The sequence below is a fragment of the Bos grunniens genome, chromosome 20 (genome assembly GCF_055505025.1).
Source record: "Bos grunniens cultivar Pamir isolate PY7600 chromosome 20, Bosgru_T2T1.0, whole genome shotgun sequence".
Lineage (NCBI taxonomy): Eukaryota > Metazoa > Chordata > Mammalia > Artiodactyla > Bovidae > Bos > Bos grunniens.
This window is the reverse complement of record NC_141184.1, coordinates 53,260,509-53,273,975: the sequence shown is the minus strand read 5'-3', so window position 1 is coordinate 53,273,975 and position 13,467 is coordinate 53,260,509. Positions and strand designations below refer to the sequence as shown.

At 36.5% G+C, this 13,467-nt stretch overlaps 1 protein-coding gene across 6 annotated transcripts in view; it reads left to right on the top strand.

Annotated features, from left to right (window-relative positions):
• The window catches only part of DEPDC1B (DEP domain containing 1B), a 104,026-nt gene that overhangs the window by 65,821 nt on the left and 24,738 nt on the right, over positions 1-13,467 (top strand). For 3 of the 6 annotated variants that reach the window (XM_086361856.1, XM_086361855.1, XM_086361857.1), the window contains one exon: positions 1,485-1,625. In XM_086361856.1, coding sequence (XP_086217982.1) covers positions 1,485-1,625 — 141 coding nt within the window. Of the gene's footprint in view, positions 1-1,484; positions 1,626-3,982; positions 4,094-7,940; positions 8,100-8,465; positions 8,704-13,467 lie in introns of those variants that run through there. The other 3 variants (XM_086361858.1, XM_086361859.1, XM_086361860.1) reach the window with 3 other exon arrangements.

Genomic DNA, 13,467 nt, shown 5'->3' with positions numbered 1-13,467 from the left:
CTGTAGGAAGAATTTCCTTTCAGTTTTTACTGGCTTCTGCTGTCCTGAGGGTAGAAATCTGTTCGGGTACAGTGCTTTAGTCTTGTGTTCTGCTGGCCCAGAACTGACCAGTGCAGTCAACATCACTTTCTTCCATGCTGTGATGGAAATAGACAGTGTTGGCCAGCCACAGTGGCAGTGGGCCACTTGCCGTTTCGCTCAGGCATGGGCAGATCCAGTTAGTTGCCCTCTCTACTTGGAGATGTAAATCCTTCCATCTGTATGTGGATTGTTGTGTGTCTTTGCTGCCAGCTCAGTAGAGAGCTTGGGGCTTCTCTGATGGCTCAGATGGTAAAAATCCGCCTGCAGTGCAGGAGACCTGGGTTCGATCCCTGGGTAAAGAAGATCCCCTGGAGAAAGGAATGGCAACCCACTCCAGTATTCTTGCCTGGAGAATTCCATGGACAGAGGAGCCTGGCAGACTATGGTCCATGGGGTCACGAAGAGTCAGACCCGACTGAGTGACTAACAATTTCACTTTCACCATAGAGAGCTAAGCATTTCTTGTTCCTCTTTGGTCCCTAATACAAGGGGATCTTTGCTTCACTTATCCCAAGCTTCTTGGTTTCTTGGTTGTTCCAAGTTTCTTAGAGTTACTTTGTAATACGGTTCTGCTTGATAAATTATCTTTTATTTTTAAACTTCTTTTTAACAGAAAACATCAGTTTGATTCTGCTTTGGTATTATTTTCTATTATAATTTTGTTTAATAAAAATTCATTAAATACCACTATTCACTTAAAAGCATTGGGTAAATAAAACCTAGATTCTTAGATCAAAAAATTGAATAGGAACTTAGAGGCCACTTTATCTAGTCTTCTATGGTCTCTGTTTGAGCAGCTTTAACATTAAAAAAAAATTTTTTTTAATACACATTATCTTTTGATGGTGATCAAATGGAGGATTTTATAATCAGAATGAATTTAAGACACAATGTAAGATCTCCTTTTCAGAATATCTTCAGGAAAAAGAGTATACATTCTTATGAGTCAAATTATTTAGAGGCAGACATTGTTTATTTCACTCAACTCTGATTCTAGAACTTTATAATATAGCAATGCTAAAATAATTAAAAGCTTTAAAAATTGCTCTATAGATTATCTGTTACATATGTGAGGTAGTTACCATATTAGACTAGGCAAATATTCTATATTTCAAAGAAAATTATCACTGTCTGCATTTAATAAAAATACCTTTCAGAAGGTCACAAAAGAGTTGGGGTTTTTTTGACAATGGAAGTGAGCCAGTGTTTTCCTCATTGTTTTATAATAGATTTTAATTTAGACATAAAGCATATTTATATAAGTAAAATGTATGATATCGATTTTACCCTTGAAAACTTTTCTGATTTTGCATATCTGTATATACCACATATCTGCACAGAGACTAATAGCAATACTTGCAGGTGATTGCCTTACTAATGTTTTTCTTTCTTTTCTTTAACAGGGCCTAATTGTTCAGATTTGAAGCAGCCTATGTATTTAGGATTTGAAAAAGATGTCTTTAAAACTATAGCTGATTACTATGGTCACTTGAAAGAGCCTCTACTTACGTTTCACCTTTTTGATGCCTTTGTCAGTGTATTAGGTAAGTTGGAGTATAGTGAACGTATATCTTCATCATCGATATGCGAACATTTCATTTTTCTTTATCTTGAGACTTCCTTTTCCCCAATTTCCATAGTATTTTTGAAATAAAAACAAATAAGCTGCTTGCCTAGTTGGAGTCTTGCTCTATGCAGGAAGAAAAGAAAATAGTTAAGCTCTATTAATAAACCTAAACATGGACCAGTAGTTTTTATTTCTCAGGAAAGAATAATATGTTCATGTCATTTTTACACCAAAAAAAAAAATACATATATTGATAGAGAAGAATGTAAATTTGACATTTACTGTTCATGACTACTCTGGATATGACTTCATGAATAGTCAACCATGAGAGAGAATCATTTAGAAATCTTCTTTTTATAGAAGTAACAGAGTTTTGTAGGATTATTTATTTGTGACATGTAAAATAAATATAGTAACTCTTATTCTCTAAAACTTATTGCGATTTCTTACATATATTGATATTTCAGAATGTTGTACACTGTCAAAGAAACATGGTAAAAGAGGGAAAAATCAATATTATTGGTGTAGGTCTTTCTGATATTGTTCCTTTCTCCTTGGAAATCAGTTTTTTCTGTTCCTGTCATGATTGTTGAATAAGTATTATTGTTTTCTTGTAAACAAATGTTTGCTTTAATGACCAAATCACTGTGTGGGTATCATATTCTTTTATGTAAATTTGTAGAAATTAATGTCCTTTTGGTTTTGAGTGTCGTGGAGTTTAGCAGTCTTCACCTTCCCATTCTTGATCTCATTCTTGCTTCCCCTTCTCTTCCCTTTCTCCTGTCCTATTTTCTTCTTAGAAAGTATGTATGCTGCCATAGTATCCTAACAAAGTATCAGCAATATGTGAATAATATACCTAGTCTCTTAGCACAATACTTTAAATTTTAAGATTTCGTAGGATTTCTGATAATAAACAACATGAAACAATTTTAAATCATGTATCTAAGAGGGAGTTTGTTTCAGAGAGATCAATGTTAAGAACTGGAAGTCCCAATATTAAGAACAGATGAAGGGTTTAGTCCTGTTACTGTGTTTTGAGACCACTGGGTCTTCTTGATATTTTGTTTTCCACTAGGGAGTATTGGAGGCTTGTGTACTTGTGAATATCGTGCCTAATGATGAGTACTAGCTGTTGTTTAATATGCATAAGGACTAATTGAGTAGATTCTCTTCATAGCAACTTAGTGCCTTTATGCCACTGGTAAAATAATTCCAAAGACAAGATTAAAAACCAATTCTTAGATTTTCTTGTCATTTTCCATTTTCATAATTTTTTATGGTAAAATGATCTGATTTTGAAACAGAAGAACTTGGAATTTTAAAAAAAATTGTATTTAAAAAATTTATTTTATGTTGGAGTATATTTGATTAACAATGTTGTTAGTTTCAGATGTATGGCAAAGTAATTCAGTTATGCATAGACATAACTGTATCCATTGTTTTTTTACCCATTTAGGCTATTCCAGAGTATTGAGCAGAGTTCCCTGTGCTGTACAGTAGGTCCCTGTTGGTTATGTATTTAAATATAGGAGTTTGTACATATTAGTTCCAGATTCACAGTCTTCCCCTCCCTCCTGCCCATCCTCTGTTAACCATAAGTTTGTTCTCTTAAGTCTGTGAGTCTGTTTCTGCTTTGTAAATAAGTTCGTTTGTATCATTTTTTTAAGATTTCAAATATAAGCGATAGCATGTTATCTCCCTTTCTCCGTCTTACTTCACTCAGTATGGTAATCTCTAGGTCCATCCATGTTGCTGCAAATGACATTTCATTCCTTTTGATGACCGAGTAGGTCCATTTATATATGTACCACAGCTTCTTTTCCCATTCATCTATCGATGGACATTTAGGTTGCTTTCATGTCTTGGCTGTTGTAAACAGTGCTACAGTGAACACTGGGGTGCATTTATCCTTTCAAACCATGTTTTTCTCTGGATATATGCCCAGAAGTGGGATACTTGTCTCCATAGTGGATGTATCAATTTACATTCCCACCAACAGTGTTGGAGGGTTCTGTTTTCTCCAGGCCCTCTCCAATATTTATTGTTGGTACATTTTTTTTTGATAATGGCCATTCTGACTGGTGTGAGGTGGTATCTCATTGTAGTTTTGTTCTGCATTTCTTTAATAATTATTGATGTTGATTATCTTTTCATATGCCTCTTGGCCATCTGTATTCTTGGAGAAATGTCAAGACTTCTGCCCATTTTTTGATTGTTTGTTTTTTTGATATTTAGCCACACGAACTGTTTATAAATTTTGGAGATTAATCCCTTTGGTCACAGTGTTTGCAGATATTTTCTCCCATCTGTGGGCTTTTTGTTTTCTTTAAGGTTTCCTTCGTTGTGCGTGTGTGCTAAGTTACTTCAGTCGTGTCTAACTCTTTGCGACCCTGTGGACCATAGCCTGCCAGGCTCCTCTGTCCATGAGATTCTCCAGCCAAGAATACCGGAGTGGGTTGCCATGCCCTCCTGCAGTGGATCTTCCTAACTCAGGAATCGAACCTGCATCTCTTACATCTCCTGCATTGGGAGGGGACTTCTTTACCACTAGTGCCACCTGGGAAGCCCCCATTCTTTTTTTTAAATTTATTTTTAATTGAAGGAATTGCTTTACAGAATTTTGTTTTCTGTCAGACGTCAACATGAATCAGCCATAGGTGTACATATGTCCCTTCCCTTGCCCCTGTTCTTTTGCTTTACAAAAGCTTTTGAGTTTAATCACATCCCATTTGTTTGTTTTTATTGCCATTACTCTAGGAGATGGCTTGAAAAAGATATTGTTCAATTTATGTCAGAGTGTTTTGCCTATATTTTCCTCTAAGAGTTTCATAGTGTCTTTACTTACATTTAGGTCTTTAATTCATTTTGAGTTTATTTTTGTGCGTGGTGTCAAACAATGTTCTAATTTTGTTTTTTTACATGTGGCTGTTGAATTTTCTCAGCACCATTTATTGAAGGGACTGTCATTTCTCCACTGCATGGCTTTCCCTTTTTTTGTTGTAGATTAATTGACCATAGGTGTGTAGTTTATTTCTGGGCTTTCTTTCCTGTTCTATTGATTTATTTCTGTTTTTGTGCCAGTTCTCTACTGTTTTGATGATAGTAGCTTTGTAGTATAAGCAGAATTCACGGAACCTGATTCCTGCAGCTCCATTCTTTTTTCTCAAAATTGCTTTGGCTATTTGTGTTTCCATACAGATTTAAAGTTTTTTCTAGTTTTGTGAAAAATGCCATTTTATAGAAATTGCACTGAATCTGTATATTGCCTTGGGTAGTATAGTCATTTTGACAGGATTGATTCTTCTAATCCATGAACAAGGTATATCTTTCTATTTTTTGTTATCTTCAATTTCTTTATGAGCACCTTACCATTTTTAGAGTACAGGTCTTTTGCCTCCTTAGATAGGTTTATTCCTAGGTATTTTCTTCTTTTCGTTGCAGTGGTAACTGGGATTGTCTGTTTCTCTTTTTGATCGTTCATTGTTAGCATATAGAAATACAACAGATTTTTTGTGTATTAATTTTGTATCCTGCAACTTGACCGAGTTCATTGATGAGCACTAGTAGTTTTCTAGTAGCATCTTTAGGATTTTCTATGTATAGTATCATGTCATCTGGAAACACTGACAGCTTTATTTCTTTCCTAATTTGGATTTCTTTTATTTCTTCTCTGATTGCTGTTGCTAGGAATTCTAAAACTGTGTTGAAAACAGTGGCAAGGGTGGACATCCTTGTCTTATACCTGATCTTAGAGGAAATGCTTTCAGCTTTCACTGTTGAATATGATGTTTGTCATATATGGCTTTTATTATGTTGAGGTATGTTCCCTCTATGGGAACAGTCCATAGGGGTCGCAAAGAGTCAGACTTGACTGGGTGACTGAAAACAACAATGTTCCCTCTGTGCCCACTTTCTGGAGAGGTTTTTGTTGTTGTTGTTGTTTTTATCGTAAATGGATGTTGAATTTTGTCAAAAGCTTTTTCCACATCTACTGAGATGATATGGTTTTTATTCTTCAGTTTGTTGATATGGTGTACAGCACTGATTTGCGAATATGGAAAAATCCTTGTATCACTGGGATAAATCCCACTTGATTATGGTATTTGATCCTTTTAGTGCATTGTTCCTTTCAGTCTGCTAGGATTTTGTTCAGATTTTTGCATCTGTATTCAGCAGTGATATTGGCCTGTAATTTTCTTTTTTTGTGACATCTTTGTCTGGTTTTGGTATCAGGGTGCTGGTGGCCTCATAGAATGATTTTGGGGGTGTTCCCTCCTCAGCACTGTTTTGGAATAGTTTCAGAAGGATAGATCTTAACTCGTCTTTAAATGTCTGATAGAATTGTTTGTTGGGAGTCTTCAAATCAGTTTCAGTTTCAGTACTTGTGATTGGTCAGTTCATATTTTCTAACTGGTTCAACCTTTGGAAATTATATCTTTCCAAAAATTTGTCCATTTCTCTAGATTTTCCACTTTATTGGCATATAGTTGCTTGTGGTGCTTATTTCTGTGGTGTTCATTGTAACTTCTTTTTCATTTCTAGTTTTATTGATTTGAGCCTTTTCTTTTTCTTGATGAATCTGTCTAAAGGTTTTTTTTTTTTTTTTAAATCTTTTCAAAGAACTAGCTTTTAGTTTCATTGATCTTTTCTGTTGTCTGTATTTCTCTCATTTTTGTTCTAATATTTATGATTTCTTTCCTTCTACTAACTTTGGGTGTTTGTTCTTCTTTCTCTTCTTGCTTGAGGTTTAAGGTTAGATTGTTTATTTGAGATTTTTCTTGTTTCCTGAGGTAAAATTGTATTGCTATACCCTTAGATCTTAGAGGGGCTTCCCAGGTGGTGCTAGTGGTAAAGAACCTGCCTGCCACTGCAGGAGATGTAAGAGATGCGAATTTGATCCCTGGATTGAGAAGATCCCCTAAAGGAAGAAAAGGCAACACACTCCAGTGTTCTTGCCTGGAAAATCCTATGGACAGAGGAACTTGGGAGGCTGCAGTCCATAGGGTCTCACAGATTAGAACTGCTTTTGCTGTGTTCCATGGATTTTGGATTGTTGTGTTTTGTTTTCATTTGTCTCTAGGTAATTTTTCAATTTCCTCTTTGATTTCTTCAGTGACTCATTGGTTTTTAAGTAGCATATTGTTTAGCCTCCATTTGTTTGTGTATGTGTGTTTTTTTTTTTTTTTTTTACAGTTTTTTTAATTTGTAGTGGATTTCTGATCTCATAGCACTGTGGTCAGAAAAGATGCTTGATATAATTTCACTTTTCTTAAATTTGCTGAGGCTTGCTTTGTGGCCAGCATGTGGTCCACCCTGGAGAATGTTCTGTGTGCACATGAGAAGAATGTGTGTTCTGCTGCTTTTGAATGGAATGCTCTATAAATAGCAATTAAATCATCTTGTCTAATGTGTCACGTAAGGCCTGTATTTCCTTATTGATTTTCTATCTGGATTATCTGTCCATTGATCCAAGAATGGTGTTAAAGTCCTGCACTATTATTGTGTTACTGTCGTTTCTCCTTATATGGCTGTTAAATTTGCTTCATATATTGAGGTGCTCCTATTGGAACTGGGTACATATATATGTATATTTACAATTGTTATATCATCTTCTTGTATCAGTGCGTCCATTCTTTTTCTGAGCTCTTCGATCATCTTTACTGTTAGTACTCTGAGTTCTTTTTTTAGGTAGATTGCCTAGCTCCACTTCATGTAGTTGTTCTTGTGGGTTTTTATCTTGTTCCTTCATCTAGGACATATTTTCTGCTGTCTTATTTTGTCTAACTTTCTGTGGTTATGGTTTCTATTCCATAAGCTGCAAAGTTGTAGATTTTCTTGCTTCTGCTATCTGCTGCCTAGTGGATGAGGCTGTCTGAGAGGCTTGTTTAGGCTTCCTGGTGGGAGGGAGTGGTTTTGCCTACTGGTGGGTGAGTCTTGTCCCTCTTGGGGTCAGAGCCGTGTCAGAGGGTGTGTTTATCTGGAAGTTGTGTGTTCAGGAAGACTAAATAGCCTATCTGCTGAGGAGTGTGGCTGTATTTCCACCTTGGTGGTTTGGCCTGAAGTGTGCCAGCTTTGGAGCCTGGGTGCAGTTGAGTGGGATGAAGTCCTGGTGAGAAAATGGTGGCCTCCAAGAGGGCTTAGACCAATGAGTACTCCCTAGAACTACCACCACCAGTGTCCTTGTCCGTACAGTGAGCTGCAGCTGCCCCCTGCCTCCACAGGAGACCTTCAGTTCTAGCAGGTAAGTCTGGCCCAGGCTCTTATGATGTCACTGCTTTTTTCCCCCCAGGTCCTGATGAGCAGGAGACCCTGCGTGCACCCTCAAAGAGTAGAGTTTCTGTCTCCCCAGTCCTGTGAATTTCGATGATCAAACCCCACTGGCCTTCAAAGCCAGATTCTTAGAAATTCTTCAGTTGCCAGATCCCCAGACTGGGAAGCTTTACATGGACCTCACAGTTTTCACTCCTGTCAGGGAGCTTCTGTGGTATAGTATTTTTCAGTTTGTGGGTCGCTTACCCAGGATGTATGGGATTTGATTTTCTCGTGTCCCTGCTGCCATCTTGTTGTGGCTTTGTCTTTCGATGTAGGGTATCTTTTTGGGTAGGTGCCAGCATTTATTGTTGATGTTTGTTCAGCAGTTAGTTGTGATTTTGGTGTTTCCATAAGAAGAGATGGGCTCATGTCCTTCCACTCCGCCATTTTGTCTCTTCTCCCCATATGGAAAATTTGAACTTGTTGTAGGTAATATTGAACCACTATTCTCTGTAACCTAACAACACAGCTAACATCCTTTCAAATTTATTTTTATTTTGAGTTCTGTCTCTTCTGGAGATGACTATGATGGTTGAAGACATCAAATCTGGTTCAGCAGAGACACGTGGGTCACCACTGGATATGCTCTGTGTGTAGTCTAAATGACAGGAGGCTTGCACTGCAGCTTGGACTTGCAATATAACTTCTTTGGTTTTTGACACCCGTGAAATTGGCAGGGTCAGTTGGAAGCTTGGTGGAAGCTGACTGAAAAAATTCTCATTTGAGCAACTGGCTTCTAGAAAATCAAATGGAAGGTGTTTAAAAATGTATGAAGTCCAATTTGAATCAGTTATATTTGTGATGTCACTTGTCTATCCCTAACCCCAGTTGCTCATTTTGATCTCATCTAGGAATTGAAGCTGGTTGTTTCTAAATTGATAGCAGAGTCAGCCACCATCTGAAATATTATCTATAGACAGTTTGAGGTGGAGAAGGATGGTTAGAATGGAGAATTTATTGTACTTAGGTGTCAGCAATAATGGACTAATGTGTATGAATGGTAATATATTAACTGTCCCTGATTAGTCATTCTCAAGTGAATATGTTTCAGATACCCTGCATTGAAAACTGTATTTTTTAGATCTTCACATAGTGAAAATGTACGATGTAGTTATGGAAGACCATAATTTGTTTATATGGATAACAGACTATCTAATATAGCAAGCCTGTTAGAATCTGGGAAAGCCTATCATATCTAAGTACATGCAAACTAGTTGTGTAGGTTGAATCCCAGAAGGACTGACTCATTCCTTAAACTTTTTTTCTTACTTTGATTGAAATAGGATACCCTTAGACAAAATACTTTAAAGTAGGTAATCAGTCTGCTTTGTGTAGAAGCTAATTCTATAGCAGTTTCAGTGGAAATGGATTTTTTTTTTGAGGGTCATTCCTTTGCTTCTTGCATGAAATAATACTAGCTTGTTGCCAGAAATGTGACCCTGAGAACAGTCAGTGATAGGTGGAATAGGATATTGAAGAGTTCTTAAAGAAAAAAATGAAAAAAAAGAAAAAAAAAAAACATTTTTGAGGTTTAAGACTTCCTGTTATAATTAAGAAAATGATTTACTTTGGCTCAGCAGTCTGCCCTAACAACATAACTGAATAATAATCTTCTTTTCCAAAATGGCAGTTTCTTGTATCAACATCAGAGTTTGGCTGACTCTTGAATAGGGTGAATGAGACAGCATAGCAGCCTTTACTCACACTTAACATGCACTCACTCTTCACGTGCTCCCTGGAATCCATTGAGTTGTGTAGCTTGCAATAAGTTGGCATACAGAGGAAGAAACAAGACATAAAGGAAGCACAGAAGAGCATGGGGGCAAGAGTGTTTTGGAAAATTGACTGGCTGGTTGTGTATAGTATTAAAACCTGAGATCTTAGACTATGGGCCAAATGTGTCTCATAAATACATCTGGTTTAACCTGTGTGTTTTAAAAAGAAAATTTAATATAATGAATTGTAAAACTTTAAGAAATGGGAAATTTATGTAAGAATTTATGATTTGGTTTCTTTAAAAAATTAAAATTTTTTAATTTTAAAAATCTGGCAGTTTTGGATCTTGAATTTTCAGTGGTATAAGCTGCTATAGCTGTGTAATGAGTGCCTCCGCTAGAGGGAGCCAGTGTTTCAGGGACATGAATTCCAATTTACCAAGGCCCCAGGATTCGCTGCTGTTCTCAGATGGTGAAGTCAGGTTCACTTGACCCCTTTTGCTGCTCATTTATTCCGTTTGTCTGCTCCTACAGGCACGTGGGTTTACGGCTCCCAGTTTATGTGCTAATAGTCTGGAAGGCTGAACACCCCTTTGCTGTTCCTTTTCTCGTAGAGGTGAAATTTAGAAAGTGCCATTGGAATTCACTAGACTGGTTATCTAACTCTTGGTGGCTCATTTGGTAAAGAGTCTGCCTGCAATGCAGGAGACCCAAGTTTGATCTCTGGTTTGGGAAGATCCCCTGGAGAAAGAAATGGCAACCTGCTTCAGTGTTCTTGCCTGGAGAATTCCATGGATGGAGGAGCCTGGGTGGGCTACAGTCCATGGGGTCACAAAGAGTCTGACACTACAGAGTAACTAAATTTCACTTTCAGACTAGATGTGATGATCTAGCTCAAAGACTGAGATCTCCGCCTGTGTTGTTTAATCTAGAAATATCCGTGAAGTTAGGTTTTCTGCTTTTTGGTTCTTGTGTATAGTGACTTGTAGAGATCCTCTGGAGCTGTGTGCCATCTCTCTGTCCTTATGCTTCAGATGGTCTCAGGGGCCTTATCCCATGGTAATCCTTAGGGAAAAACAGTTCTTTTTTTCAGAGAGTGCCTATTTGGTGCACTTGACCAAAGAGAAGGGCTCTTGCCCATGTTAGTCCAGAGTTCTCTCTGGTCAGGTCTCTGCTGTCAGGTCCCAGGGCTTATGGCCCAAGCTTTTGAAGTTGCCAATGGGCCAAGTAAGCATACTGAATCACCTCCAAATGTAATGACTACTGTTATGTCAGGACTATTAGAATAAAGTGAGTTAGGTAGTTCTTAAAGATAGAAATTTAGGCAATGCCTAGACATTCGCTGGCTATAACTAAACACATACATTATTTATAAGTATACTAGTAATCATAAGAATAATTGACAAAACTTGGGAAAAAATTAAGACCTTTTTTAGACTGTTCAGCAGGATTAATTCCAGCTGGATTAGAGAATTAAATTTTTAAAATGCAAATCTAAAATAGTTGATATTTATCTGATGTTGGGTTGGGTGAAAGACTTTCTAATCATAAAAGCTAAAGAACTCATAAAAGTGTTATAGCAGTTTGGGACACTTTTGTCGGAAAGGGGACGTCATCTTGTTTGTGCATGACTCTGTATCTGCCTTTAAGCCAGTTCACAAAGGCAACTTGCTTGGTTTTCCTTAAAAGTGTCCGGAGAAATAGTCTCATTTACTGTGTCTCTTTTTAGGCAGAGAGTTCTTTTCTTTTCTTTTTTTTTTAACTTTTTATTTTATATTGGAGTATAGCTGATTAACAATGTTGTGATAGTCTCAGGCTGACAGCAAAGGGACTCAGTCATACATATACATGTATCCACTCTCCCCAAACTCCCCTTCCCATCCAAATTGCTACATAACATTTGTAGGCAGGGAATTCTTACCAATTGATATGTAGTTTGAATTCTTGCAGCTTAGAATAAACCATTTCCTTTTTATACCTCTTCTCAGTGGAAATGAAACTGTGACTTAACTTTTATATTCTTTTGGTTGTTCGAAAACTACAGTGAACCCTTCTCAAGTCTCTTATATTCTCTGGCTGAACAGATATGATCCACTGACTTTTTGGAAACTCCAGCCCTTCTCAAAAGTATATAAATTTCACTTCCATTTTGACACTCCCGTAAGGAATAGCTTACTGTATATGTTAATGGAATGATCAGGTCTACTTTGCAAAAATGAAAATTTGTGTTCCTAATGATTTGAAAATAGAAATCTAATATCATCTTTGGAGAGTGGGAAAGAGGGTGACAAAGATAGGTGTCACATAAAACACTGGAGAATTCTGAACCTGTCACTTGGTCATTATGGCCAAAAATGTCACCTAACTTCTAAAACATAGAACATTACAAATTCCCATTGATTTTTATTTTATTACTTTCATAAGGAGCAGTTGGGTTTCTTTGAGATTTAATTATTTATTCACTTATCCTTAGTTCAGCTAAATAACAGTGTTTCTCTGATTGAAAAAAGTCTCAGATGAATTGCTTAAGTAATTTGGTGACTAGTTTATTTTTTCATTATTTTATTCATATTTCACCAATGAAAACATGAAGCCCAGGTAACTTATTGGTTTGTTGACCTAGTTGTACCCACTCTGGTAAATTGCTTTTCTTTTCTGGGCCTGTTTTCTCATTGTGATAAATAGCAATAATGCCTATCATACTTATGGGTAGGAAAATATGGAACTTAAAGTGATGGGTAACACATTTTCTATTAGATATTTTTTGTTTGTTTCATTTTGAAAACTACAAAGTATTGGAACAATGCATAAGTTGAGATAGGATAATCATATGTTGCTATCTAGCCATGCCTTCTCTCAAATGATAGGAAGATTTTTTTATGTAAAAGTATTTGTGATAGAGCTTCATAGTCTATAATTAGGATAAGCACTATTATATCATTCTGAAGTGGCAGTAACAAGTTACCTCTGCGGCTCTAGAAGGCCCTTGTTATTTTTTCAAGAGAAGGAGGATTCATTGATTTTGTGATGATGAGATTTTAGAAATAATGAAAGATGAAAAAATCACTCTTTTAGTTTTTATTTAGCAAAATGAGATGAGTCCAAAGAATAAAATAGCTAAAGCATTGAAACTCTGTGAACCTTAAACAAAAATCAAGAAGCTCTTTGAAATCAGTGAGTACTTCAAGTACTTGTTGAAGATGTTTCAAGTTCAACTGTAGACTGTCATGGATATTTGAAAGCTAAATTCTCTTGCAGTCATTTTTTCCTGAATCTTGTAGTGTGCTTTCGTCAAGGGAGAAAAAAAAAAGACTAGGTAATGGTTAGTAATGAGAAAGAAGTTAGGAAATAGAAACAGACAGCTCAAATTAAAGTTTTTGGAAATTTAAGTATTCCTACATGTATTTGAACTAAGGAAAGCAATACAGAGCACTCCAAGATTCAAAGGCAGAGCTAAAAATGTTGACATTTGAACAGATTGAAAAATAATATCCTTGGGACAGGATGCCCAGAAGGAGTTAAGTATTATAGAAATATCAAATCTTCTCTTTGATCACATCTATAGCACTTCATGGATCACCTACCCAGGAGGATTTTCAGTTCTTATCTTCAACTCAGATCTACCTCCTAAATTCAAGGCTAGAATATCTGTTTGACTTCTGACTGTGTATTCCTGGATATTTGTTATATGAAGTCCTCAGTTCAAATTTAGTAGTTCATAGGCCATTGTTTCATAAACTATCATGTTGGATGTGAATTCTATATAGTAGAACAGCATTAAAAAAAAAC